Genomic DNA, 27608 nt, shown 5'->3' on the forward strand with positions numbered 1-27608 from the left:
CAGGGGTCCTGGGAGACAGATCCCAGCAGCCAGGGGTCCCAGGGCCCAGATCCCAGTATTAGAGAGGTCCTGTGCGACTGGTAGCCAGGGGTCCCAGGGCCCAGATCCCAGTATTAGAGAGGTCCTGTGTGACTGGTAGCCAGGGGTCCCAGGGCCCAGATCCCAGCAGCCAGGGGTCCTGGGAGACAGATCCCAGCAGCCAGGGGTCCCAGGGCCCAGATCCCAGTATTAGAGAGGTCCTGTGCGACTGGTAGCCAGGGGTCCCAGGGCCCAGATCCCAGTATTAGAGAGGTCCTGTGTGACTGGTAGCCAGGGGTCCCAGGGCCCAGATCCCAGCAGCCAGGGGTCCCAGTGCCCAGATCCCAGCAGCCAGGGGTCCTGGGTCCCAGATCCCAGCAGCCAGGGGTCCCGAGGCCCAGGTCTCAGTATTAGAGACCTCTTGTCAGACTGGCAGCCGGGGATCCCGGGCTCAGATCCATCGGGCATAGAATGCCTCCAGGGATGTGATCAGGGATCCCTACTGGGCCGAGCTCTCACCCCACCTCTCTGAGCTGTGCCAGCGAGTGCCTCCAAAGCTGGTGAAAGCAGAGCCCTGCCTGCCCACCCCGGGTTTCTGATGCAGAGGAAGAGGACGACTATGGATGGGACCCACCCCCCACCTGATACCTTGCTTCTGCTCGTGACCTGATCCTAACCTCTGACCCCACCTAGCCCCCTCGCCGCTCCTGAAACCCCCAAGTCCAGAGACCACCGTCGGAGACACGCCTCAAAGCCAGAGCACTTGGGGAAGGGAGAGGAGGCCTCCACGCTCCACCCTGCAAGCCAATACCGTCTGCTGGGAGAGATCGGGCCGCGGACAGAGCCGGCTTGGGCCCAGCGGCCTCTCTGCTCCAGGCCGGAGTCTGAGCGAGCCCTGGGAATAAATACAATCTTTCCAATATATTAAAAAAAAAAATACTCCTTGCTAATGCTCTGCCTCTCAGCTGTGCAGCACCAGCTCACGGCAACACTACAAATGGGCTCGGCGTGGGGGGGGAAGAGAACCACGGCAACACCCCCCCTCCCCCGGCCCTCGTGATGGACGCTCCGGCGCCTGGCCAGCCCGGGCTGATGGCGGAAGAAAGTAAAAAGGCCGAGGGGCCGTCTCTGCCTAGCATGGGGGGCCTCCAGGCGGGGGCGGCGGTGACAAGGGAGGTTACATCATCCCCAGCTGGAGGAGGGTGTTGGCGTAGGCCATCGGTTTGACGTTCGGGTGAGGCTGAAAGAGAAGAGGTGGCCAGGTTAGGACCCGGCGGGGCTCTGGGGGCAGCACTGTACCCCCTCCCATGGTATCTGTAGAGCCCCCTGCCCACTTGGGGAGCAGAATCACACACCAAGAGGCTGTGGGGAGACTGCGACGGTAATCAAGGTGCTAGCTAGGGGGCACTGTCCTCTCTCAAGCAAGGTCCCAGGGTGGCAGTAAGGGGCGCCACACTGCAGGGAGCAGGGTGGGGGACGCTCTCCCCCGGCAGTCAGTGCTGGCCCCAATCCCCCGGAGCAGCAGTAGGGGGCACTGTGCTACAGGGAGTGTTTTTTGGGGGTAATAGGTAACATCAAGGTCTTGATTGCTTGTGGTTATCAGAGGTGAAATGGGATCTCCCCTCGACCCACGAGCTGGGGCATTTGCCTCTTCCCAGATAAATTCCAATTGGATAAATACGCTCTGCGTCCTTATGTCAGGCCCACGGTTTCTGTTCTCTTCCAGCCCTGAACGGGTGCGGTTTGGCTGACAGCTGTTGGCAAACTTCTGTGCTTTTACCTCAACACAGCTGTGCTTCTGCGCTGGGGGAAGTGACGGACGCATGCTGAGGCCCTAAGCACTTTGGGATCTCAGACGCTCCAGATGGCTGGTAAATTAACTATTACAGGGGCTCACGTGCAGAGCAAGGCGGGGCTGGGCAGATCCCAATGCCCAGGGCGGGTGTCAGAAGGTACTGGGGGGGAAAGGATTGCCCACACAGCTGGTAAAAATGTAACATGGGGCGCCACCACAGACACGTGGCTCACGACTCTCAACTGGGGATTAGAGCCGGGTGATAAACTGATTTTCCCGGTCAGCGGCTGAACCAAAAAAATCCCAAACCACTTCGGTTCAGGTTGACCAAAACCAAAAACGGGGGGGGGGGAATTCCACGTTGGGTGGAATTAAAGGACCCATTTTCTTTGGGTTAGAAGGTGGGTTAATGGGTGTTTTCACTCTGCGTTTCTAAACTATTCCATTGTGTTGTTATTTTTTCCGGCTGAAGCTATTAGCCAAATTTGACCTCAATTCGCACACAGTTTCGCTCCACCTGAAACGGCCGTTTTCAGCAAATGAACTTCTCCCCCGCCCTAGAACTGCCCATCTCTATGAGCCAAGGCCAGGGCTCCTGCCCCTTCTCGAAATCAGACCCTTTGGGAGCCTCAGATTGGGCCTTGAATCACTAGGCACCTTGGCAAACATAACCCCTAAGGGCCTGTTCCCCCCACAGTTACAGGGCACTTGTCTCTCCCCTTGCCCTTTGAAGGGGCAGAGGCTGCCCAGCTGTTCTGAGAATTGGGCCCTGTCCCTTTAAGATTCCTCAGACCCCACTGCCCCACAGGAGGGGTTTAATAGCTTCCCAGCCTTTGTATCCCATGGTTCATTCCCCTCAGGAGCCTTGTTGCCAATGGCTGACTCCCCCTTCAACACATGACGGCACCTCCAGCCAGCAGGGCTGGAAAACCCCCTCAAGCCCAGAGGTCCTGTGGCTGAGATAAGGGGACCCCACCCCAGTGCAGATGACTTCACTGCATCTAGGCAGCGAGGAGCAGAGACAGGCAAAGGGTAAACATCCCCTCACAGCCAAGGCCTGATGAAACTTCAGTGAAATTCCTTCTCCCAGGGAGGAGGGTTAACACTGCAGCTCCCAAGCAGCTGGTGCCCAGCTGCTGATCAGCCTGTGGTCAAAGCGTCCGAGGGAGGCTGACTCCATCAGCTGGGAGATTTGGAGGGGCACACGGTGGACACGTTTTTCCAGGATCCCGCCTCGTTCCAGTGGCATTGGGCCCCATTCCCAGCTCCCCTGTCCCTGTCATTGGGGAGAGGGACAGGGGATGGCTTTAAGCCCCCTCTGCGCTCCCCATATTCTGGGACCCTGGTGTAAGAACAGCCTTGAAGCTGCTGTAATTAACTCACGTTCTCCGCCCCATGGGCCCTGGGGGGCAGAAAATAGCCACAGCGTAGTGTGCTCTGAGCACAAGCCTGATCTTTCTCTTCCACACTCCACACCTGCTGGGGAGGCCCCTTGTGCGGGGGATGTGGGGGGCGTTTCTGCCCCCCTCAAAGGCCTCTTCATGTTGCCAGAGTGGCCTATAGGGCCCCTTTATCTGCACACAGGAGCACAGGGCAGGACGGTGCGGGACAGGACAAGCACCTCCCAGAGCCCAGGACAAGCTCAGAGATTTCACAACTGGCCCGCCCAGGTCTGGTTGCCCGATGCTTGGAGCTGGGTTTGGACGGGCAGGGAACCCCAAGAGGCAGGCAGAAGGAGCAGGGGAAGGACTGGGATTGTCTGCCTAGCCATGGAAACAGGCCGTGCCAACGAAACCGCACCCCTGGGCAGCGCGACGGCCAGAGGGGGTTGCCCCAGGCGGGCAGGCCCACAGGGACGGGTGCAGTCAGCGCCCAGAGGCCCCAATGGGACAATCAAATCACTCACCACAGCTGTGAACTGGTGGAATTCGGGGCGTAGGTCCGACCCCCGCAGGTGGATGTATGAACCTTTATTCCCCATCTGGTCGCTGGGGAGAGAACGCACGGGGGGCTGGTTACGTCCAGCAAAGGGAAGGGGATTCCCATCCCCCGCCCACAGAGACCTCCCTGACTTTTACCCAGCGGGCCCGGACCGCCCCTGGCTATGCTGCTGCGTGGGAGAAAACAACCAGACCTGTCTGCTGCACCTGCTTCAGGGAGGCAGCTCCAAGGAGGAGGGCGAGCAGTGCTCAGCACTTCCACTGAAACCTCAGACGCTTCACCAGCAGGGCTGGGACCCCATTTCACAGATGGGGAAACCGAGGCACAGAGCAGTAACGCGCCCAAGACGTGCTGAGTTGGGGATAGAACCCCTGAGTCTGACTCCCAGCCTCCTCCCCGATCTAACCACTAGACCCCACGGCCCTCTCAGCTCTAACCACTAGTCAACGCTATCTTTTACAACATGTGCACACAGCCTGTTAGCTGCTTGCCGGCCGCACTGCGTCCCTTTCCCAGGCAATCTGCCCTCCCCGGTGGCGGAGGCGGGAAATGCAGATGCTAACCAAGCTGGCTTTGCTCCTGCCCAGAAAAGACCAGCCTGGAGCCCTGTGCTGTCATCCCACTCAATCTCACCCGCGAAGATGGACTAGGTTAGTACTGTACCATGACTTGAGACCTCCTGGAGAAACCCAGAAACTGTCGGGAGCGGGGCAGAAGGCTCAGCAGTGGGCACTCTCCCCTGGCAGTCAGTGCTGGCCCCGATGCCTCCGTGAAGCACTAGGGGGCACTGTGCTTCAGGGGGGCGGGGACTCAGCAGGGGGTGCACTCCCCTCACACTCAGCGCTGGCCACAATGCCCCAGCGCGGTGCTAGAGGGCACCGTGCTGCAGGGGGCAGGGTAGGGGCTCAGCAGGGGGCGCTCTCCCGTGGCAATCAGCGCTGGCCCCAATGCCCCAGCGCAGTGCTAGGGGGTGTAGGAAGCGTGGACAAGATTTAAGCCTGAGATCCTGACCTCCTGGGGGTTGATAAGAATCGACAGCTCTTCTCACAGGAGGAGCACGAAGCTCGGCTTCCTGGGAACATCTAGCGAATTCCCCCTGGCCGCAGGATTCTTGACTTCCTGCCCTAGCCTTGTAACCAACTAACCAACTGCCACGCCCCAGAAGTGGCTGCATCTCAGCAGCAGGTGAGCCATCCCAGTACAAGCAGGGGCCATGTTCCACCTCAGAGGTGGCTGCATCTCAGTGGAGTGGGGGAGGGAGGAAGGGTGCAGTGATCCCTGGGGTTGAGATTCCATGATCTGAATGCAGCAGGCTGGAAAAGCGGCAGGGGCCCCTACAGGCCAGGCCCTGGAGAAAACAGACACACTCCCGGCTCACTCCGTGGCGTGGCCACCCAGGGGGCCCCAGGGCACGGCCCAGAGCACTCACCAGTAATTGGGTGCCGAGAAGACGGTGATGCACTTGCCCTCGTGTGTCACCTCATAGCCCTCGGACTTGACCTCGTGGCTCCGGATGATGTAATCTAGCTGGTTCCGCTCCAGGAAGCTTTTGGTGACGTCAGGCCCGAACTGACAGCTCACGCCGCGCTTGCTGACCGACCGGCCGTTCTGGAAAGGCAGGGCGAGGGGATCCCGATGGAGTTACTGAACATGTCCTGACATGGCTGAGTGGGGTGAGGGGTCTGCACGTGGTGGGGGGAGCAGAGATCCCACAGACCCAGGCTCACAATGCAGTGTGGACGCCCCTGCCGACTCTTTTGTGATCTCCCAGATGCAGCTTTCCTCCCTCCTGCCTGCCAGACCTTTGGGCTGGTGCCAGGTGCTACAGACAGCCCTGGGCAATCTCCGCCCCCGATAAACCTCTAGGAGGCAATGGGGATTCAGTCTCCATGGCCCAACAGTCCCTCAGCCTCACAGCAAACGAGCTTGTGCCAGCGGAGATGGGCAAGCCCCTGCCAAGCCTCTGAGCTGAGCCCAAACTTACCCCACCCCAGCCACTGTTCGAGGGTGGGGCTGACCCTGGGCTAGCACCAAGCAGAGCAGCAGATGGTCCCTCCCTCCCTCCCCCAGCAGTGAGCTGTCAGCTGGGGTGGAGAACCAGCATCAGCTGCCAGGCAGTGGGGGGATGCCCACAGCTCCTGGGATGCCCCACCCTGGTGAGAGCTAGCAGAGGCCGCTCTGAGTCAGCCCACCCACATCCTCTACCCTGAGCAGTGACCCACTCGGCCTGTGATTAGCGCTTCTGTGCAAAAGTGGGGGTAGAGGACAACGGCCCGGCGCACAGCCCGCACTGGGAGCAGAACTAGCCGCGCGCACACGATGTGGGGGATTTCACCGGCACACTCACCTGAGGCTGCGGGTCGGACCACAGCAAGTCGCACATGGGACCTGCCAAGGAGGAGAGAGCACATGTCACTCCACGCAGGGTGTGCTGGGGGAGCGCCGCCCTCGCAGCCAATCCTATGCCAGCTATGGGCTGTGACTGAGTGAGCCTTCCTCCCCCCACCCTCCCCGGCTCAGTCCCCTGGGCCCCTCTAGCCCAGAGCTGAACCCCACCCTCCCCAGCTCAGTCATAGATTCATAGATACGAAGGTCAGAAGGGACCATTATGATCATCTAGTCTGACCTCCTGCACAACGCAGGCCACAGAATCTCACCCACCCACTCCTGCGATAAACCTCTCACCTATGGCTGAACTACTGAAGTCCTCAAATCATGGTTCAAAGACTTCAAGGAGCAGAGAATCCTCCAGCAAGTGACCCAGGCCCCATGCTACAGAGGAAGGCGAAAAACCTCCAGGGCCTCTTCCAATCTGCCCTGGAGGAAAATTCCTTCCCGACCCCAAATATGGCGATCAGCTGAACCCTGAGCATATGGGCAAGATTCACCAACCAGATACCCAGGAAAGAATTCTCTGTAGTAACTCAGATCCCACCCCATCTAATATCCCATCACAGGCCATTGGGCCTATTTACCATGAATATTTAATTACCAAAACCATGTTATCCCATCATACCATCTCCTTCATAAACTTATCGAGTTTAATCTTCAAGCCAGATAGATCTTTTGCCCCCACTGCTTCCCTTGGAAGGCTTTTCCAAAACTTCACTCCTCTGATGGTTAGAAACCTTCGTCTAATTTCAAGTCTAAACGTCCTGGTGGCCAGTTTATATCCATTTGTTCTTGTGCCACATTGGTACTGAGCTTAAATAATTCCTCTCCCTCTCCAGTATTTATCCCTCTGATATATTTATAGAGAGCAATCATATCTCCCCTCAACCTTCTTTTGGTTAGGCTAAACAAGCCAAGCTCCTTGAGTCTCCTTTCATAAGACAGGTTTTCCATTCCTCGGATCATACTAGTAGCCCTTCTCTGTACCTGTTCCAGTTTGAATTCATCCTTCTTAAACATGGGACACCAGAACTGCAAACCGTATTCCAGATGAGGTCTCACCAGTGCCTTGTATAACAGTACTAAAACCTCCTTATCTCTATGGGAAATACCTCGCCCGATGCATCCCAAGATCGCATTAGCTTTTTTCACAGCCATATCACATTGACGGCTCATAGTCATCCTGTGATCAACCAATGCTCCAAGGTCCTTCTCTTTCTCCGTTACTTCTAATTGATGCGTCCCCAGCTTATAACTAAAATTCTTGTTATTAATCCCTAAAGGCATGACCTTACACTTCTCACTATTAAATTTCATCCTATTACTATTACTCCAGTTTACAAGGTCATCCAGATCCTCCTGTATGATATCCCGGTCCTTCTCTAAATTGGCAATACCTCCCAGCTTTGTATCATCCGCAAACTTTATTAGCGCACTCCAACTTTTTGTGCCAAGGTCAGTAATAAAAAGATTAAATAAGATTGGTCCAAAAACCGATCCTTGAGGAACTCCACTGGTAACCTCCCTCCAGCCTGACAGTTCACCTTTCAGTAGGACCCGTTGTAGTCTCCCCTTTAACCAATTCCTTATCCACCTTCCAATTTTCCTATTGATCCCCATCTTACGCAATTTAACTAATAATTCCCCATGTGGCACAGGATCAAACGCCTTACTGAAATCTAGGTAAATTAGATCCACTGCGTTTCCTTTGTCTAAAAAATCTGTTACTTTCTCAAAGAAGGAGATCAGGTTGGTTTGGCACGATCTACCTTTTGTAAAACCATGTTGTATTTTGTCCCATTTACCATTGACCTCAATGTCCTTAACTACTTTCTCCTTCAAAATTTTTTCCAAGACCTTGCATACTACAGATGTCAAACTAACAGGCCTGTAGTTACCCGGATCACTTTTTTTCCCTTTCTTAAAAACAGGAACTATGTTAGCAATTCTCCAATCATACGGTACAACCCCTGAGTTTACAGATTCATTAAAAATTCTTGCTAATGGGCTTGCAATTTCATGTGCCAATTCCTTTAATATTCTTGGATGAAGATTATCTGGGCCCCCCGATTTAGTCCCATTAAGCTGTTCGAGTTTCGCTTCTACCTCAGATATGGTAATATCTACCTCCAGATCTTCATTCCCATTTGTCATGCTACCATTACCCCTAAGATCCTCTTTAGCCTTATTAAAGACTGAGGCAAAGTATTTGTTTAGATATTGGGCCATGCCTAGATTATCCTTAACCTCCACTCCATCCTCAGTGTTTAGCGGTCCCACTTCTTCTTTCTTTGTTTTTTTCTTATTTATATGGCTACAGAACCTTTTACTATTGGTTTTAATTCCCTTTGCAAGGTCCAACTCTACTTGACTTTTAGCCTGTCTCACTTTATCCCTAGATGTTCTGACCTCAATAAGGTAGCTTTCCTTGCTGATCTCTCCCATCTTCCACTCCCTGTATGCTTTCCCCTGGGCCCCTCCAGGCCGGACCCTCCCCGGCTCAGTCCCCTGGGCCCCTCCAGGCCGGACCCTCCCCGGCTCAGTCCCCTGGGCCCCTCCAGGCCGGACCCTCCCCGGCTCAGTCCCCTGGGCCCCTCCAGGCCGGACCCTCCCCGGCTCAGTCCCCTGGGGCCCTCCAGGCCGGACCCTCCCCGGCTCAGTCCCCTGGGGCCCTCCAGGCCGGACCCTCCCCGGCTCAGTCCCCTGGGGCCCTCCAGGCCGGACCCTCCCCGGCTCAGTCCCCTGGTCCCCTCCAGCCCGAACCCTCCCTCCACCCTCCCCGGCTCAGTCCCCTGGGCCCCTCCAGCCCCCTCCCCTAGGGGAGGATTTATTAAAGTGGACACTCTAGATCAATGGTTCTCAACCTTTCCATACTGCTGTACCCCCTTCAGGAGTCTGGTTTGTCTGGCGTGCCCCAAGTTTCACCTCACTTACAAACTACTTGCTTACAAAATCAGACATCAAAACACAAAGGTGTCACAGCCACACAGTTACTGAACAATTGCAGACTCTCTCATTTTTACTATCTAATTATAAACGAAGGCGATTGGACTATGAATACGGTACTTTCATTTCAGTGTGATACCCGAGCCCTGGTTTCCACTCGTGAGCCTGGTCACGCCAGGAGGCGGTGGAGCGACACCAACAATTTGGTTTTTCTCCACACTGAGTCTCTTATTCCTGTTCTTTGGCTGGCTGGCAGTCTTAGCAGAACATGAGACTTCCCAGAGATGTTAACCCGGCAGGTAACAGACCATCCAAAGCCTGGTTGCCAAGGTGAGAATCCTCTCTCTGTACTAAACACCACAACGGGGCTGCTGTGGAGTCATTAAACGTCATTCGCAGACCCCGGTCTGAGGATAGCTCAAGAAGATTTTCTTTCCGGCTGGCAGAGAGCTTAACATCTGACAAAATGAATCGTTGCCACCGTCTGACAAAACGAATGGGTTTTTTACCGACTTGAGCGGAGTTGTGTTAAACGGTGGGGAAATTACTTGAACTCAGATGTCAAGCGGGCCAAATGATCTACAGTTATTTCTTTAATTTTGCTCTGCTCAAATTTCCCCTGTGCAGACATCAGTGACGTATGCAGGAAGCAGTGGAAAACAGGTACAGCCTCTGTCTCCACATCTGCACTTTCAGAATTCCCTGATAAATGCATTTTGCCATAGAGATTCTGAATGTTAGTGTCACGGCCTAGCGTGGAAAAGTTTAGATCATTCAGCTTGCTAAATATATCTGCGAGGCTGGCAAGTTGAGCTAACCACACATGTTGTCAAACACAGAAGCAAGAGGGGATGAATGATCAGGAAGAAACGTGAGCTTCCGTGCCTAATTCAAACACTCTGGTAAGTACTTTCCCTCTTGAAAGCCAGTAAACCTCTGTGTGAAGCAACAGTTGCTGATGTTCAGACTCCACCTCTTTGCAAAGAACGGGAAACAGGCAAGCATTGAGTGGCCTAGACAGGAGAAAGTTGACAGTTTTGGCAGACTCATTTAAAACTTCATGCAGCTCAGAACGCATCTCTTTTGAGGCAAGTAGATCGCACAGTGCAGGTGCTGCCAGGAAGGGTTTTCTGTCCTGATCGTAACTATAAGTCCGTTCACTCTCCGGGTCATAGCAGCAGCCCCGTCAGGGCAGATGAACTCAATTAAACATGTCCTTTCCAGTTGAGCTGGCCATGGGAGGCGTGTAAACTCCCCGACTTTTGGGGAGGCTAGCCCCCCAGCCTTGCCCCTTTTGCCTAAGGCCCCGCTCCCCCTCGCTTGCCGAAGCTCCAAGTCCCTCCTCCCCATGGCTGGAGGAGCCCTGGCCAGCAGGCCTGAGCACTGGCCTGACCCCTGGCCTGCTGGCCAGCCCAACCAACCCCTGGCAGCTCTGGGCCGCCAGCCGGCCTGAGCCCTGAGCTCCAGGTTGCTGGCTGGAGCTGAGCGCCCGCTGGCTTCAGGGGAGAGGGGGAGCATGGACGGGGCCTTGGGGCAGAGCGTGGGCGGGACCACAGCCTGGGTTAGAGGAGGCTTAGCTTCCCCTGGCCTCTGACACCCACCGCCGCCCATGGAGTTGGCTTTTTCCTTTTGGAAAACAGTATGTGTTCATTGATATCAGGGGCTTCAGGTATCAACTGTAAGCAGCTGAGCTTCTTCACTGATATCAGCGGACTCATCAAACTGAAGAGCAAATGTTTTTGCCGTTTTAAGTTTCCCTATAAGCTGAGAGACAGTATCCTCAGCCATTTCTTCACTTCTACAGCACATGGTGTCCCTTCACCAGGGTACTTTCTTGTGCGTATCGGCTACATTTTTTATCAAGCATGTTTTCTGCAGGTGCCACAGCGGCAAGCAGAATCAGATTTCCGGCAATTGTGGGCATCTTCTTTGATTCTGCTACAAGAAGGAAGACCGCAGATGAAGCTTTGAGTGCATCTGTAGAAGCAGTCGACGCTTTTTTCATTTTAAGCTGGTAAGTCTGGACCTCAGAAAGCTTTCTTTGAAAAAATTCTACTGGCTTACCTGCACGCACAGGGTATATCTTCACGTCATTGCAAATGCACTGACTTCATACGGCTATTTGATAGTTTCTCCGCAAAGGAAACACAAAGCTTGAGGTGGATCGTTCTGTGTCGATGTGCATCCAAAAGCAATACACGCCTCGCAGATCTGACGATGGGGCTTTTCCAGTCATTTTCAATTTCCTGCCATTTTCACCATGGCCACTTCCAGCTCCTCGTTTTAAAAAAAATCTATCCCCTTTTACGTCAAGGCCACATACACACCATGACAACTTCAACCTCATTAGCATGCCTGAATGCCTCAGTGATATCGAACGCATACCTAATACAGTGTGTCTACGCACGCTATGTCACCGCATAATAGTAAAAAGAGCAGTATAAACAAATCATTGTCTGTATGAAGTTTTAGTTTGCACGGACTTTGCTAGTGCTTTTTTTGTAGCCTGTTGGAAAACTAGGCAAATATCTACAGGAGTTTACGTAACCCCTGGAAGACCCCTACATACCCCCAGGGGTACATGTAGCCTGGTTGAGGCTCTGAATCCTAATAAAGAGGAGAGGGTAGAAGTTGGTAAAGTACAGGTAAGAGAAACAATTGAACAATCAAATGAAACAGAGTCCCATTCAATTACATCAGAAGAAGGCAGACAATTATATACTGACAAATTGTATAAGTAATTGTATACCTGTGCTAGAAGTCTAAACACTAAGATGGGTGAACTAGAGTGCCTGGCATTAAATGAGGATATTGCTATAATGGGCACCACAGAAACTTGGTGGAACAATGATAACCAATGGGACACAGGCACAGCAGGGTACAAAATACAGAGGAATGACGAAGTAAGTCGCGCTGGTGGGTGAGTGGCACTGTGTGGGAAAGGAAGCAGAGTCCAACATAGTAAAAATCTTCAATGAATCAGACTGTGCCACAGAATTTCTACAGACAGAAATTCCATGCTTGAACAATAAGAACACAGCTGCAGGAATATACACCGAGCACCTGACCAGGATGGTGATGGTGTTTGTGAAATGCTCAGGGAGATTAGAGAAGCTACAAAAACAACAAATAAGGGGGGATTCCAATAATCCCCATACAGACTGGGTACATGTCACTTCAGGACAAGACGCTGAGATAAAATATCTAGACGCTGTTAATGACGGCTTCTTGGAGCACCTAGTCCTGGAACCCACAAGGGGAGAGGCAATTCCTGATTTAGTCCTAAACAGAGCACAAGATCCAAAAGGTTAGCGGAACCATCCAGCAACAGCAACCATAAAATTATTACATAAACATCCTTCTAGAGGGAAATACCAAAAAACCCCACATCTCAGTGGCATTTAATTTCAAAGAGGGGAACTAAACAAAAATGAGAAAGTTAGTTAAATGGAAATTGAGAGAGAGAAATGCCAGCAAGTTGCAAGAAACTATTTAAAAACACCATAATAGAGGCTCAAACTAAATGTAAACCCCAAATAAATAAATAAAAACAGTAAATGGAGCAAAAAAAGGCCACCATGACTAACCAGAGAAGTAAAACGGGCCATTAGAAGCAAAAGGGCATCATGTTTGGAAGTCAAATCCTAGTGAGAAAAACAGAAAGGAGCATAAACTCTGGCAAGTCAAGTGTAATTAGGCAGGCCAAGAAAGAATTTGAAGAGCAAATAGCAAAAGGCACAAAAACTAGCAGCAAGTTTTAAGCACATCAGAAGCAGGAAGTGGGCTGATCAGTGGGGCCACTGGACAGTTAAGATGGTAAAGGAGCACTCATGGAAGAGGAGGCCATTGAGGAGAAGCTAGATGGATCCTTGGCATTGGTCTTCACCGCAGAAGATTTGAGGGAGATTCCTACACCTGAGACATTCTTTTTAAGGTGACAAATCTGAGGAACTGTCCCAGATGGAGGTGTCGATAGAGGAGGTTTTGGAACAAATTGATAAATTAAGCAGTAATAAGTCACCAGGACCAGGTGGTTTTTACCGAAGAGTTCTGAAGGAACTCAAATATGAAATGGCAGAACTACTCACTGTGATATGTAACCTATCGCTTACATCAGCCTCTGTACCAGATGACTGGAGGGGAGCCAATATAATGCCAATTTTTTAACAAGGCTCCAGAAACAATCCTGGCAATTACAGGCCAGTAAGCCTGACTACAAGACAAATTTCCTAATTTTTCTGGCAAATTGGTTGAAACTATAGTAAAGAGCAGAATTATCAGACACACAGATGAACACGATATGTTAGGAAGAGTCAACATGGCTTTTGCAAAGGGAAATCATGCTTCAATCTATGAGAATTCTTTGAGGGTGTTAACAAGCATATGGACAAGGGTGATAGAGTGAATATAATGTACTTGGACTTTCAGAAAGCCTTTGACAAGGTCCCTCCCCAGAGGTTCTTCAGCAAAGTAAGCAGTCATGGGATAAGAGGGAAGGGCCTTTCATGGATCAGTAACTGGTTAAAAGACAGGAAACAAAGAGTAGGACTAAATGGTCAGTTTTTCACAGAGAAGTGAGGTAAACAGCCAGGTCCCCCAAAGATCTGTATGGGACCAGTGCTGTTCAATATGTTCATACATGATCTGGAAAAGGGGGTAAATATTGAGGTGGGAAAGTTTGCAGATGACACTAAGTTATTCAAGACAGTCAAGTCCAAAGCAGGCCATGAAGAGTTACAAAGTGATCTGGGTGACCAGGCACAAAATGGCAGATGAAATGCAATGTTGATAAATGCCAAGTAACGAACACTGAAAAAAAATAATCCCAACTATACATACAAAATGATGTGGTCTAAATTAACTGTTATCACGTAAGGAGAGAGATCTTGGAATCACCGTGATTAGTTCTCGGAAAACATCTGCTCAACATGCAGCTGCAGTCAAAAAAGCGAACAGAATGTTAAGAACCATTACGAAAGGGATAGATAAGAAGACAGTAAATATCATAACGCCACCATATAAATCCATGGTACGCCCATACCCTGAATACTGCGGGCATTTCTGGTCACCCCACCTCAAAAAAGATTTATTAGACCTGGCAAAGGTACAGAGAAGGGCAACAAAAATGATGAGGGGGATGGACCAGCTTCCAAATGAGGAGAGATTAAAAAACCTGGGACCGTCCAGCTTAGAAAAGAGACGACTGAGGAGGGGTGGATATGAGAGTGGTCTATAAAATCATGACTGGGGTGGAAAAAAATTAATAAGGATATGTGATTTACCCCCTCACATAACATAAGAACCCGGGGTCACTCAACGAAATGAACAGGCAGCTGGTTTAAAAAAACATAAGGAGGTACTTTACATAGAGCACAGTCAACCTGTGAAACTCACTGCCGGGGAGGTTGTGAGGGCCAAATGTATAACTGGGTTCAAAAAAGAATGAGTAAGTTCCTGGAGGACAGGTCCATCAATGGCTATTAGCCAAGATGGCCAGGGACGCAGCCCCATGCTCTGGGTGTCCCTAAACTTCTGATTGCTAGAAGCTGGGACTGGATGACAGGGGATGGAACGCTCAATAATTGCCCTGGTTGTGTGCATCTGGCACCAGCTACTGTTGGAAGACAGGGTACGGGGCTGGACAGACCACTGGTCTGCCCCAATATCGCCACTCTTATGTTCATTCCCCCCCCAAAATATTGGGATTTCATCAAAAAGACAAAAGCTTTTTGGTTTCCCAATGAAGAACAGAAGATTTCCCAAGTCACTTCACCTCTCCTGGTACATAAGAATGGTCATAGTGGGTCAGACCAATGGTCCATTCAGCCCAGTGTCCCGTCTTCTGGGGTGTACAAAGAACTGGATAGCTGGAGTGATGCACCCGTCTACCCCCTCCCACCCTCCGGCAGCTGGCAGTCAGAGGTTTAGGGTTTTGTTCCTGACCATCTTGGTGGAGAGGAAGGAGGGCCCAGTGGTTAGAGCACTAACCCAGTACTTGGGCTACGTGGCCAATTCATTGTCTACGCACCTTATCGCCATCTGTAAAACCGGATTACAGCACTGCCCTGCCTCTCTGGAGGGTTATGAGGATAAATATGGTAAATATTGTGGGGTGATGAGAGCCAGACAAAAACCTGAACGAGGCAAAGTGACTCCCTGGTACTTAGGATCACAGAGAGTTGTAGCGCTTTAGAGACACGCCTGAGCATTGAGGCCTTTTCAGGCGGTGAAACTACAGGAGGGAGAAGGATCCAAGTGGGCCCCCAAACGTGCTTTTAAAGCGCGATGCCACTGGAAGGAAAAGTTAACAAAAGGAAACAAAGAAGCAGTGGCATGGGACACCAGGCACAGGGAGCATGTTCTAAGCACACCCAGCCACTGGGGGATATAGGGTGACCACATGTCCCGATTTTACAGGGACAGTCCCGATATTTGGGGCACCGATTACCCCCCGCCCCCGTCCCGATTTTTCACATTTGCCATCTGGTCACCCAAGGGGGATACGAACAGCTAAGGATCTGTCACTCAGCACAGAAAGCCACCAACTCGTGGGGGGGGGAGGGGGGGGGGTGTCGCGACTGTGTAACCGTGCACTGGAACAGTGGAGCTAATTGAAACCGCTCGTGGAACTGTTACCGGAGCTGGATCTGAGCCAGGACACCCCCCGGTTACATAGGCCGGTCTGGGAAAAGCAGGCAGTGACCAGCTAGTTTGGTCCTTCAAACAGCATTTCCTGCAGGACGGCCCCCCCTAGAGCGCTGATCCTGCATTGACTCAGGGCAGCTACCTACCAGCCCCACTTCCTGCAGCCCGGCGCCCCCTAGGGCACTGCTCCCATATTGATTTACAGGGGCAGCCCCCTAGCACCCAGCCCCACTTCCTGCAGCACGGCACCCCCTAGGGCACTGCTCCTGTATTGACGTACAGGGAAGGTTACCTACCACCAGCCCCACTTCCTGCAGCCCAGCAGGGGTCCCTTTCCCTGGTCTCCCATCCAAGCACTGGCATGTCCTGGCTCTCCTCAGCTGGGGGTGGGGTGAAATCAGATTGCAGCATGTGCATTGCAGCATTGCATATCCACACGGCCGGCTCCCTGACACTTTGCTCTGATGTTTCTATCCAACTGAAATTGTACAGCCCTCTGGACTCCCACGCAGGGCGCGTCACAAGCACCGTGGCCTGGAGGCAGCCACGGGTGACTTTACCGAAGCTGGTGGGTTGACAGCAGCGATCGATTTGGCCCGGTGCGTGACTACAGAGCTGAACATTAACTCACTCCAGTTTCCAAAGGAAAACACTCCACTCTGCAAGCCAAGCAGTCCCTCGTGGAAATGAGCAATGGAAAGTCCGCACCATAGATGATCGCTTTCCTTTCAGGGTAGAGTCATTCCCTAGCCTGTGTTTTCAAATATGTTATTTAGCCTTGTTTCAAAGACCCCAGCTGCCAGGTTTTCCTCAGCTCCCTTGGAAGGGGGCCAGGTTATCTGGCCAAAACTTAATTCCTTTACATTCCTCAACATTCCTCAGTCCTGCCTCTTTAAACAGCACGTTACTTCCTCCAGATTTACACCCTTCGACTGGCTTCCAGGTAACTGATCCAGGGGATCCCTCAGTGGTTTCCACACCATGCTGCAGCGCCTGACACCAGCACGCCGTAGATAAGCCCGGTCCCATGGGGCGTAAAACGCAGCAAGGAAGGAGGATCTGGTGTGAGCTGGCCAAGCTGGGGACAGGGGTGCGGTCATGCCCAGCCCCAGAGCGTTATGCGGGCCAGCTCCCCACTGATGTAAACCAGCACAGAGCCGTTGTAGTCACTAGGGCGACACGGATTAGCACCAGCGGAGGTGCCCACAGAATACAGGGACGGGTGCTTCACAAAAGCAGGCAGCTGCCGACGACTCCGCTGTACAGTGCGATCCAAGGAAACCAAAAGGGGTCTCCCTGTCTCTCTCCGTGGGCCAGGATCGGTGCACCCAGGGGACTGTCCCACCCCACCAGTGCAATCCCTTGCAGCGGGAAAGGCCCGGCCAGATACAACACCCCACCCCATGCAGGGCGCGCCTTCCTGTCCTGACCTGAATCCGGAGGCTGCCGATTCCTCTCAATCTTCCGGATGTCGTCCAACGTGACCCCGTCTTCGCTGAAGAGCCCGCCGTGCATTATCTGGCAGGAGCACAGCACAGGTCACGGGTGGGGAGAGGGCGCTCAGATAGGTCAGGCCATAGCAACGAGCTGGCCTTAGGCTTCCGCCCCTCCCCCCCATGGGAGGCGGGCAGGAACAGCTGGGAAGGGGAGTACATGGCAAGGGGACATGTCGGAACCCTGCTCTGACTGGGGTTTAACACACACAGTGCCCTCCCACACCAGCTCCGAGGGAGGTAACGGTCGGGCTAGAGGTCGATCCAAGCCATGGAGATGCTCAGGATTACACACCGGGCCTTGGGCTACTCTCCATGCCCACTGCCGGTCCGGATGCGTGTCCCCCCACCACCCCGCAGTGCTGCATTCTGCTCTCACCAATACTTTGCCATTGATGCATTGCGCCAGGGGCAGCCACTCAAAGACCTCGCTGAAAAGTGCAAACATCTGGGCTGTGTATTTGGCTTTCACCTCTCCCTCAAACCCGTAGATCTGGTTCATGTTGTCCGTCTCGTGATTCCCTGGGGGCCAAAGAGGTGGGGGAAAAAACATCAACCAACCAACGGGGGTCCAGCTGGAGAGAGGAGAGCTGCCCAGCTCTGGCCAACAGACGGCCAAAACTGGCTGTCGCCCCTTCCCCAGGGCAGAGGGAGGGATGGGGTCTGAGCAATTCACTGCAGCACAGAGCCACCAGAACAGTAGCGAAAGGTTTAATGCATTAATAAAGGTCAGCGTGGCTGCTCCCCAAGGAAGCCCCCGGTCACTGGGCTGATTTGACAGCCAGCATTAACAAGGGGGATGGGGGGAGTTTTACTGCTTTAGAGATTCACCGATTCCAAGGCCAGAAGAGAGCATCTAGTCTGACTGCTGTATAGCACAGGCCAGAAAACTGCCCCCAAACAATTCCTAAGGCAGATCTAGGACAGCTTAGCCATTTCATCTGGGCCCACTGGCTGGACAGCCCTTTGGGTTAGCGCTGTCCACACGGAGCAGGACGGGGTGGGGGGGTCACCTCATTAACCCTGAGCTACCTGGCTCCCTCGTGCATTTCTGAGCAAAATTCAAGCAGTGGCTTTTAACTTGAAGTTAAACCTGGCCTCCCTCACTCTGGTATCTGAGCATCTCCTAATCCTTAATGCATTGATCCGCCCAGCTCTGCGGTGAGGCAAGGCAGGACTAATATCCCCTTTCAAAAAATGGGGAAATGGAGGCGCAGAAAGACTAGGGAACTTGCCCCAGGTCACACAGGGAGTCTGTTGCAGAGCTGGGACTTAAACCCAAGTCTGCCAACAGCTAGGCTTGTGCCCTAACCACTGGGCCATCCTTCCTTCCTCCCTCTCTGGAGGCTCTACCGAGCCCCAACTGGCTTGTGAGCTGGGATGCTTTCCTGTGTTCATACAGTGATGAACCAGGATTGGAAAGCATGCCTGACAGGGATCAGCTACCACACCTCCACCTGTTTAGCTGAAAGAGAAGGTGAAGGGGTAACTTGATCACAATCTGGAAGTACCCACATCGGGAACAAATATGGGATCACGGGCTCTTCGATCTGACAAAAGTCTAACAAGAGCCAATGGCTGGGAGATGAAGCGAGACAAATTCCGACCAAAAATAAGGTGCTAATTTTTAACAGTGAAGAGAATCAGCCAATTGCACCAGTTCATCAAGGGCTGTGGTGGATTCTCCATCAGTGGCCATTTTAAAATCAAGACTGATGGTTTTTCTAAGATACCGGCTCCAACAGGAATTGCTTCAGGGCAGCTCTCTGGCCCATGCTATACAGGGGGGCAGACCAGATGATCGCAGTGGGCCCCTCTGGCCTTGCAGGAAGTGATCAATGAAACAAAGCACTCTGGGACTGGCAGGCCTTAAATGTGGATCTCGCGGCTGCTGCTCAGTGGAGGGCCTCCAGGTGGGGTAACCGCTCCCCTCACAGGAGTCATCCAGAGCCTGGGCTGGTTGGCAAAGCTCAGCTTCTCAAGCATGCGGAAGGCTGTGAATGGTGGCACCTTTCTCTCCTTCCTGGCAGGGAAGAGGTTAATATTGCTGCCAAGCAGGAGTGGTGATAGCTGCTATACAGGAGCGATCGCCCTGAGCAACTTGGTTCTTTTGTGGATGGGGGCGTCAATTTCGGTGGGTTTAACTCATTCCCCAGGGTGGGCACGCAGACTCTGCGATAGGGCTGGTGAATTTTCATGCCTGCTTGGTTCGGCTGAGTTAGCTTTAGGGGAGGGATGCACCCAGGTCTTTTCAGACGCTCAGGCTAGATATAACCATAAAATATCAATGACTCGGAGACTGTGACCCACCCAGAGACCAACTGAAAAGGCATGAGAGAGCTGGGAAAGGGGAGGAAAGGAGCGAAAGCCGGAGCATCCAGGGAATTCCACATTTCCATGATGATCCCCATGATCCTCTGCAGCTGGGGAATCTCAGAGACAGCAGGTGGATTTGGAGAAGCCAGCTTTGCTAAGAAGGAGAACTCCAACTATGGGTCTCAGCTGCAGCTTGGGGAAGCACCAGGAAAAGAGCCAGCGAAGGGGACAGTTTGGGGAGCTCTTGCCCCGACTTGAGTACAAAGCAGGGCTCTCCAGTGGCTTATTCCCGCTGCTCCCCCCCCACCCCCAACCCAAGGTGGGATGGGACTGCACTTACCACGGAGTAAGTGGAAATGATCCGGATACAGCAGCTTAAAACCGAACAGCGTTAATATCACTTCCACGGAGAAGGAGCCGCGGTCAACGAAATCCCCGTTGAATATCTGCCGAGGGGGCTGCGCTCAGGAAAACGGGCCCAGGAGTCACTCTGGGATGAAGAACACTGTGATCCACCTTAGGTACTTGTATGGCCCCCCGACACCACCGCAGTACTGGAGCAAGCAACCCTGGGATTTGCCATTTTACAGAACCAAAGCACAGAGAGGCTAATGGATTGGCTCAAGACCACACAGGGACTTAAACCCTGGTCTCCAAGCCCTAGGCTGGCAGCCCTGGCCACTGGGCCAGCCTTCCTTCCCTCCCTTTCAGCACCTTTCCTCTCCCCAACGCTGCTTTTCTGGAGCCTCTTTCCCAGTCCCACCCAAAGGCCTGACAGATGGTGTGTGACCTCCCCCCCCCCCCCCCCCCGGCTTCTCTCCCCGGAAAGCATCTTAGAGACCCCCCTAGGACACCCCAGCTCCAGTGTTCCCTCTAATTTTTCCCACGCATGTGAAGAACGAATTTTGTTATGTGCACCAATATGGAGGTGATGTATGACACATCACCTCCAAACTGGTGCACATAACAAAATTCATGTGGAGGGGGTGGGGCCGAGGGGTTTGGCGTGTGGGAGGGGGCTCGGGCAGAGGGCTGGGGCGCTGAGGACTCCGGCCGGGGGTGCGGGCTCTGGGGTTGGACCAGGGATGAGGGTTTGGGGTGCAGGCTCCCCCGGGGCTACAGCGGGGAGAGAGGACTCCCCCCAGCAACACCTGGGCTGCGTGGGGAGAGGCGCTTCTCCCGTGGCCGTGGCAGGTCCAGGCCAGGGTTGGGTTGGGGTCAGTGGAAGGGCTCCTCTCCCCACAGCCACAGCAGGTCTGGGGCCGCGGCTGGGTTGAGGCACCTCTCCCGCTGGCCGCGGCAGGTCCAGGGCTGGGCTGGGGTCAGGGCGCCTCTCCCCCAGCCGTGGCAGGTCCGGGGCTGGGCTGCAGCCAGTGGGGAGAGGCGCCTCTCCCCACCACAGCAGGGCTGGGGGAGAAGCATCTCTCCCCACCGCAGCCCTGAGCGCCTGCATGGCACTGCTGAGCAGCTGGGCAGCTTAGAGAGAATTTAGCCCAGCACCACCAAGGTGTAGCTTTAACTCATTCCCCAAGCCCTCCGACTCAGGACTCATGCTCTGCTGTCAGGCTCAACAAAGCACGGCAGTCAGGAACAGGTCACTATGGGAGTATAATCTCTATGCCGGGGCTGGCAAACTTTTTGGCCTGAGGGCCGCATCGGGTTTCGGAAATTGTATGGAGGGCCGGTGAGGGGGGGCTGTGCCTCCCCAAACAGCTAGGTGTGGCCCGGCCTCCTGCCCCCTATTCACCCCCGCCCCCGAGTTTCTCACCCCCTGACTGTCCCCCCGGGGACTCCTGCCCCATCCAACCCCCTCTGTTCCCTGTTGGCCCCCCCGGGACCCTTGCCCCCATTCAACCCCCCTGGTCCCCACCCTCTGACCGCCCCAACCCCTATCCACACTTCCGCCCCCTGACCACCACCCCAAACTCCCCTGCCGTCTATTCAACCCCCGCTGCTCCCTGCCCCCTTACTGTGCTGCCTGGAGCATCGGTGGCTGGCGGCACGACCGCCGTGCCACCCAGCTGGAGCCAGCCACGCCACCACGCAGCACAGAGCACCGGGTCAGGCCGGGCACTGCAGCTGCACTGCCCCAGGAGCTTGCAACCCCACCGCCCAGAGCACTGCACCGGTGGCGCAGTGAGCTGAGGCTGCGGGGGAAGGGGGAACAGCAGGGGAGGGGCCAGGGGCTAGCCTCCCGGGCCAGGAGCTCAGGGGCCGGGCAGGAGGGTCCTGCGGGCCATACTTTGCCCACCTCTGCTCTATGCCGAGATCTCAGTGGCAGTCAGGACCATTTCCTGCACAGTACAAATGGGGAAACCAAGGCACGGGGAGGGGAAACAATACATCCCAGCGCTGGAACAGAACCCAGGTCTGTCTCCTAGCCTTGTCACCTCCTGTTCCTAGAGAGCACACATCACATGCCAGATCAAAGGGGGAACCAGCAAAGGATACATATGGGTTCGCTTCAGACGGCAGCCCGTTCAGTTCAAATATATTCAGCAAGTCGTAATACTGCCCGTGGGTGTCTCCGCACACGGTGACCTTCTCTGTCTGGAAGAAGAGAGGCCAAGAGAGGAGAAGAGGAAAAGGAGAAGGAGACAGAAGAAAAGTAAAACCCAAGCCAGACAGAGCACCTCTCCCCATGCAGGATCCCAAAGCACTTTGCAAGAGTGGCTTCAGCCCACTGCGGATACACAGCCACCTCTGAGATGGGACGCGGCACCTGTTTATACTGGGATCCCTCACCCAGCACAGAAACTCAGCCACGTCTGGGGTGGAGCGTGGCAGCTGTTCATACAGTGATCACTTCCCCACACACCTCTGGAGGGGGCGTGCCAGGTGTTTAAACAGGGACTGCTCACTGGTCTAATAATTGGGCCTACACATTTACCCTAATTGCAAGCTCAACTTTAAAAAGTGAGTATACGTTTAATAACCTATAACAATGACTGCTGATGGGAAAATGTGCCAAAGGGAGACAAAAGGACTGAGTAGGTCTAAACCAAAATGCCCTACTGATATAATTCAACAATTGTGTTAAGATCGTGCCTGGTAAACAAGTGTGGGACTGGAAATCAACAAACCAAAATTGGTGTGTCAGAAAACAGGCTGAATTGGATAAAATGACGAGAGGGACGGACTATCCCACCCATCAAGCCCTTCCAGCGTCCTCCAAAAGAGACTTCGGGGGAGGAGAAAGCTGGCAGCATGGGAACAATTTACCAAGGGTCATGGTGGATTCTCCATCATCAAGTTTTAAATCCAGAGCGGCTGCTTTCTCAAAGGATCTGCTCGAGGAATGACTGTGGGGAAGTTCACTGGAGTGGGTTATGCAAGAGGTCGGACTAGATGATCAAAATGGTCCCTTTTGGCCTTGGAATCTATGAAACCGTGAGGCTGGCTGACTCAGACACATGCTTCACCATCATGGCTGCTACACTCACCATCTCCTTGGACCCTGGACTGTCTTCATCCCAATCCTGAGACATACCCTGACCAGACCAGACCAGACGGAGGCAGCCAGATGATATCGTCACCTCCAGCAGCTCCAGCTAAATTCTGAATACTACCTGGGACATGAGACTTTGTCTCCTTCCTCCAATGTGCCCTTTTCCTTCCCTACCTTATTTCTTCTCTTTCCTGTCTCTCTCCATTTTCCTTCAGTCTAATAAGAGTCTGGCTTAGCCAGCCAACACTGTTGTAAGCCTGGGACCAGAAGGAGGCAGCCCAGAGGAAGGCCCTAAACAGCCCGATGCTGGTACCAGTTTGCCAGGTCTCAGAGTGGCTGATCAGACTGGGGGCTGGGCCTGAGTTTTTCCAGCAGTGAGGCTGCAAGTAAAAGTCAACCACAGACAGAAGCTGCCTTTTCTGTCTTTCCTCTTGTGGCTGGTTGTCTGGTCTCCTCTCATCTTTCAGACTTTAACAGCAGCCGCTCAAGCGCATTTCAACTAACTTTGTCTCTCTTCCCCCAAACATATAGTAACTACCATCTTTAGTGCCAGTCTTTTAGATGTCAGAGACGGGGAGTTTCTTTCTAAAATCTGTCCAGCTAAAGGGAAAGGGAACAAGGGATGCTGTTAAAATGAAAGCCTGACTTAATATTTTACATTTCAACCTCTTTTTCCTTATTTTCTGTATCCTGAATAAAAGACTAAAATGACGTTTAACAATGCACTTGCCATGGTGCTTAGCAGGCTGAGGTCCCCACAAGTTGTTTAACTCTGTTTAATGTTGGACAGCTGCAGGGCCAGGTTAACGCTTTTGACTCGTTGGGCTCATATGCTCCATCTAAATTAATACATCCGTGGTGAAATGCAACCACCTCTGGGGTTGGACGTGGCAGCTGATTAACAGGGCACAGTAACACTGCTCGCACTGAGGACACAAGGAGAATACTGGGTCCATTTTGACCAGCAGGAATTTAGGGAGACTGGATGGGTGAGGTAATAATCTTTTATTGGACCACCTCATCTCTCGAGTATCCTGGGACCAACACGGCTAGAACTACACTGAATCCAGGAATTTAGGGAGGCAGGTTGGAATTGCATGCCTGAATCTGTCCCAGACAACAACGATAACGACCCTAACTCTGGTGAAAAGGATCATGGGATCCCTCATCACGAGCCTGGCACATCACCATGCTGGGACAAGGAGGGAAGTATGTAACTCAAGGGGAAGACAATGGCCTATTTCAAACAACCCGGCCCCTTTGAGGGCTCTGACTCTGGTTACAACAGCAATGGGTGGATCAAAGAACAGACATGTCAGAGCCTCCCACTCCAATCCCAAAAGCCGTTGGACAGCTGCAAATGCCCTCAGATAAGGGCTGGACACCCAGTAAGGGATTCCCCCTCCCACTCCACTGCCTCATCCTGCAACAAGAGGCCATCCCAGTGGCTTAGCCAGCCAGGGATGGATCTCCGCTGGTCCAGAGCCCCATACAGGTTAGCTTGGCAAGCCCCAAGTTAGGTGAGGTCAGAGGTGGGAGGAGACATGGCATGGATTGTACAGCTGCTCATAGGCAGTGCAGGCAAGCCATGGTTCGAGTTACACCACAGACTGCTTTGGCCCCCAAGCAGCCTGAGGCGGGAGGGGAGATATGAAGCCACCAGAGCTTCTGCTCACCCAGCACTGCGGGTTTGGGATCCAAACTCGTCCCCAGTTATACAAAGTACATCCCAGGACCTGCCATCCCAAGGCTGCAGAGAAGGATACCCACCTCTTTTAACGTGGTTTCTACTAGAGTGGGGAGTTTGACGAGCACCTCCTTCACCTGCACCAAGATCTGCCCAAGGGGGAAAAGGAAGAGTTAGCAAGGGCAGGATGGGGTGGGAAATGAAGGACACAGCCCTGTCTCCAGATGCAACAGGTCCCCGCCCTTTGCCAGCGTCTTGCTGGGCAAGTCCCTGGCCTTGCAAACAGGGGGCCCGACACACAGGGCGGAGAGTTCAGCTCCCAGCATGCAATGTGCCATCTCGATGACACAGAGGCACTGCAAGCTGGGACATGTAGTCTTTATGGCTGCCTCTATGTTACAAATTGACACTGGCTACAAGCTGGCTCCATTTTACACCCTGGACTCCTGTCGACCTGCCGCAGCAGTCTTTGCCACCCACAGCCAGGAAAGAGGATGCCAGCTCCTCCCGAAGAAGGGGCGAAGGATTCCACGCATAAGCCTCCCGCCCTATAGCAGGGCAGGCAGGCAATTACCTGATAGGCACATTTTCTGTGGAGTTTCTTTTGATCCTTGTACCACTGCATTAACTCCTTCATGAACGCTAGCGTCACCTTCCCGTTGTCCAGCTTGGGGCCGCTGTACTCGTCCTCGATGGCTGACAGACGCGGAGACGGGAGGAGAGCAGAAGCACTCGTTAGCAACAGGACGGCACCCAATAATCCAGAGCCCTGCGGGCACTGCCCACCCGCCTCCGCTGCTTACATGGGCTGCCCGCTTCCACCCAGCTGCACCCTACACATCCACAGCTGTACATGAATCCTCTCCTTCGTGCACCAGCTCCAAGTGCTTGGAGCCAAGACTTCCAAAGGCAGTGTCGTTAGGGCCTGATCCTGCCAGAGGCAGAGTCCCCTTGATTCCCACTCCAGGGGGTGCTTGACACATCACGGGATGAAGCCCCATCGGCTCAAACAGGCCCTGGAACCAAAGACATTCATCTGACAGAGGGACAAGCCACTGACCAAAAAACCTCCATGAATTGTCCAGGGAAGCCCAGCAGAGGAGACTGAGCTGGGACAGGCAGAGAAGCGGATTAGGTGCACGTTCTGGCCACTGGCGCTGCTCTCAGGTAGGAAGAACCGCAAGCACAAAGTTCTGCTGAGCTGAAATCAATACGTGGGCAGATGGTCCTGTAGCCATTTGCTCAGTAATGGCTGGCACCTGGAATTTGTAAGCACTCCTCTCTCCTTTTCCCAAACGCTGAACAGCGAGGGGAATTAACCACTGGAACCAACTCCCGAGAGAAGGGGTGGATTCTCCATCTCGCAATAGCTTCAGGTCAAGACCGGATGCCTTTCCAGAAGGGTCGCTTAGCCTATCACAGGTTAAGGGGCTCAGCACAGGGGTAGTGGGATGGATGCTATACAGTAGGTCAGACTAGATGCCCTAACAATCCCTCCCGGCAATAAAATCGAGGAATCTGTGCACCCAAATGGTCGGAATTTCAAGAGATCTCAGCACCCAGTAGCATGAGCTCTTCAGAAAATCTGGCTTAGGTGATGTTTTGCTACGATTCTTGAGTCATAAAATCATGTTTCCGTGTAATTTTTCAGCTGGAGGGCTATTTATAGACGCCCTGGAATCATTGCTTTAACAGCTCATCTTTTCCGAACGGCTGCCTCCTAGCTACTTACTGGCCTTTCCCCATGTTATTATTTGTCCGACTGTAGCACCTTGGAACCTCCTCCATTCACTCACTACAGCAAGACAGGAATGCCGGTCCGATTCCAAACAGCATGTGCTGGATTTAAGCGAGCAGTGACTTTTTATTGTCCCGCATGACAATGTTCATTTATGGGTGAGGGATGTTAACCACAGTTTGTGGAGTCAGTTCTGACTCAGAGAACCAAAAAGTCAAGAGGCCAAGAGCCCCAATAAACCAGAGCTAATTCAGTGGCTCCCGGCCAGGCAACAGCCGCCAGCAATAAACGACAACACATCTACTATCTACTGCAGACACCCTTGAAAGCAAAGAAGTGAAAAGGGGTGAAACCATCAGCTGCGGTCCGGCCCCTTTATGCAGAAGAGCCAAGGTGGTGTAAAGGGGCCTAAACCCCCCCAGATCCAGCCAGGCCAGGATTCTCCCTGGTGCAGGCACTGTGGAAGACAGCTGTAAGGCTGTCCGCAGAGGACCCTCTCACAAGCACTGGCATAAGGGGTGTGTTGGGGTCAGGACACAACCTATAGTGCTGTGACTTAGGCCCCCAGGACTATCTAAGATATGCTGGTGGGGCCTCTCCAGCCTCTGGAGCACCCCCAGATCGGGACAGCAAAATGTGGCTTAAAGCCACCTTAGCGTCCCCCCTACTCTCAGCTGTACCCTAGCGCTCAGCAGACCCCCACAAAGACACCCCGAGTTTGTATCTTCTACTCCTCCAGCCAGACACCACCCACCACAGCCAATACACCACAGCCTTCACGGTCATGTCTCACCCTCATCCCCCCAAACGCACCCTGTGAAGGACACGGTCAAGTAACGGATTGTAGAAATCTGGCGCGCTCTGTTTCGAAGAGGACACCCTTTCCTCTCTTGCCATGGCAACTGACTGGGTTGACACAGGGCCAGGTTGACAAATCTAAGACCCTAGAATGTCTGTAAATAGCCTGGAAGTCAGGAGGCTACGAGGAAAAATGATTTGAGGGATTCATCAGAAAAAAGGGAAGAGCAAAGCCTAGCCACCTCACCTGCGTGGTGTGTGAAATAGATGGCTTTCATCCTAGAGCCTGGCTCCCCGAGCCACCAGGCTACCTGGGACTCTTCCTGAGACACCTGAAACATCAAGGGGAAGAGGGAGCCTTTTGCTCTTATAAATGAAGCAAATTTGATCTA

The 27608-nt window shown here is 53.2% G+C and overlaps 1 protein-coding gene across 3 annotated transcripts in view; it reads right to left on the reverse strand.

The window, feature by feature from the left end:
- Nucleotides 1-942: 942 nt before the first annotated feature.
- Nucleotides 943-27608, reverse strand: part of PPP5C (protein phosphatase 5 catalytic subunit) — a 46510-nt gene continuing 19844 nt past the window's right edge. For 2 of the 3 annotated variants that reach the window (XM_037884473.2, XM_037884475.2), the window contains 10 exons: nt 25255-25376; nt 24764-24829; nt 21997-22095; nt 19886-19991; nt 17609-17751; nt 17167-17254; nt 6102-6142; nt 5184-5362; nt 3720-3801; nt 943-1258 (listed from right to left, as the gene is read on the reverse strand). In XM_037884473.2, coding sequence (XP_037740401.1) covers nt 1196-1258; nt 3720-3801; nt 5184-5362; nt 6102-6142; nt 17167-17254; nt 17609-17751; nt 19886-19991; nt 21997-22095; nt 24764-24829; nt 25255-25376 — 989 coding nt within the window. In that variant the 3' untranslated portion in view covers nt 943-1195. The remainder of the gene's footprint in view (nt 1259-3719; nt 3802-5183; nt 5363-6101; nt 6143-17166; nt 17255-17608; nt 17752-19885; nt 19992-21996; nt 22096-24763; nt 24830-25254; nt 25377-27608) is intronic. The other variant, XM_043534543.1, reaches the window with a different exon arrangement.

This window comes from Chelonia mydas, chromosome 23, assembly GCF_015237465.2.
Source record: "Chelonia mydas isolate rCheMyd1 chromosome 23, rCheMyd1.pri.v2, whole genome shotgun sequence".
Lineage (NCBI taxonomy): Eukaryota > Metazoa > Chordata > Testudines > Cheloniidae > Chelonia > Chelonia mydas.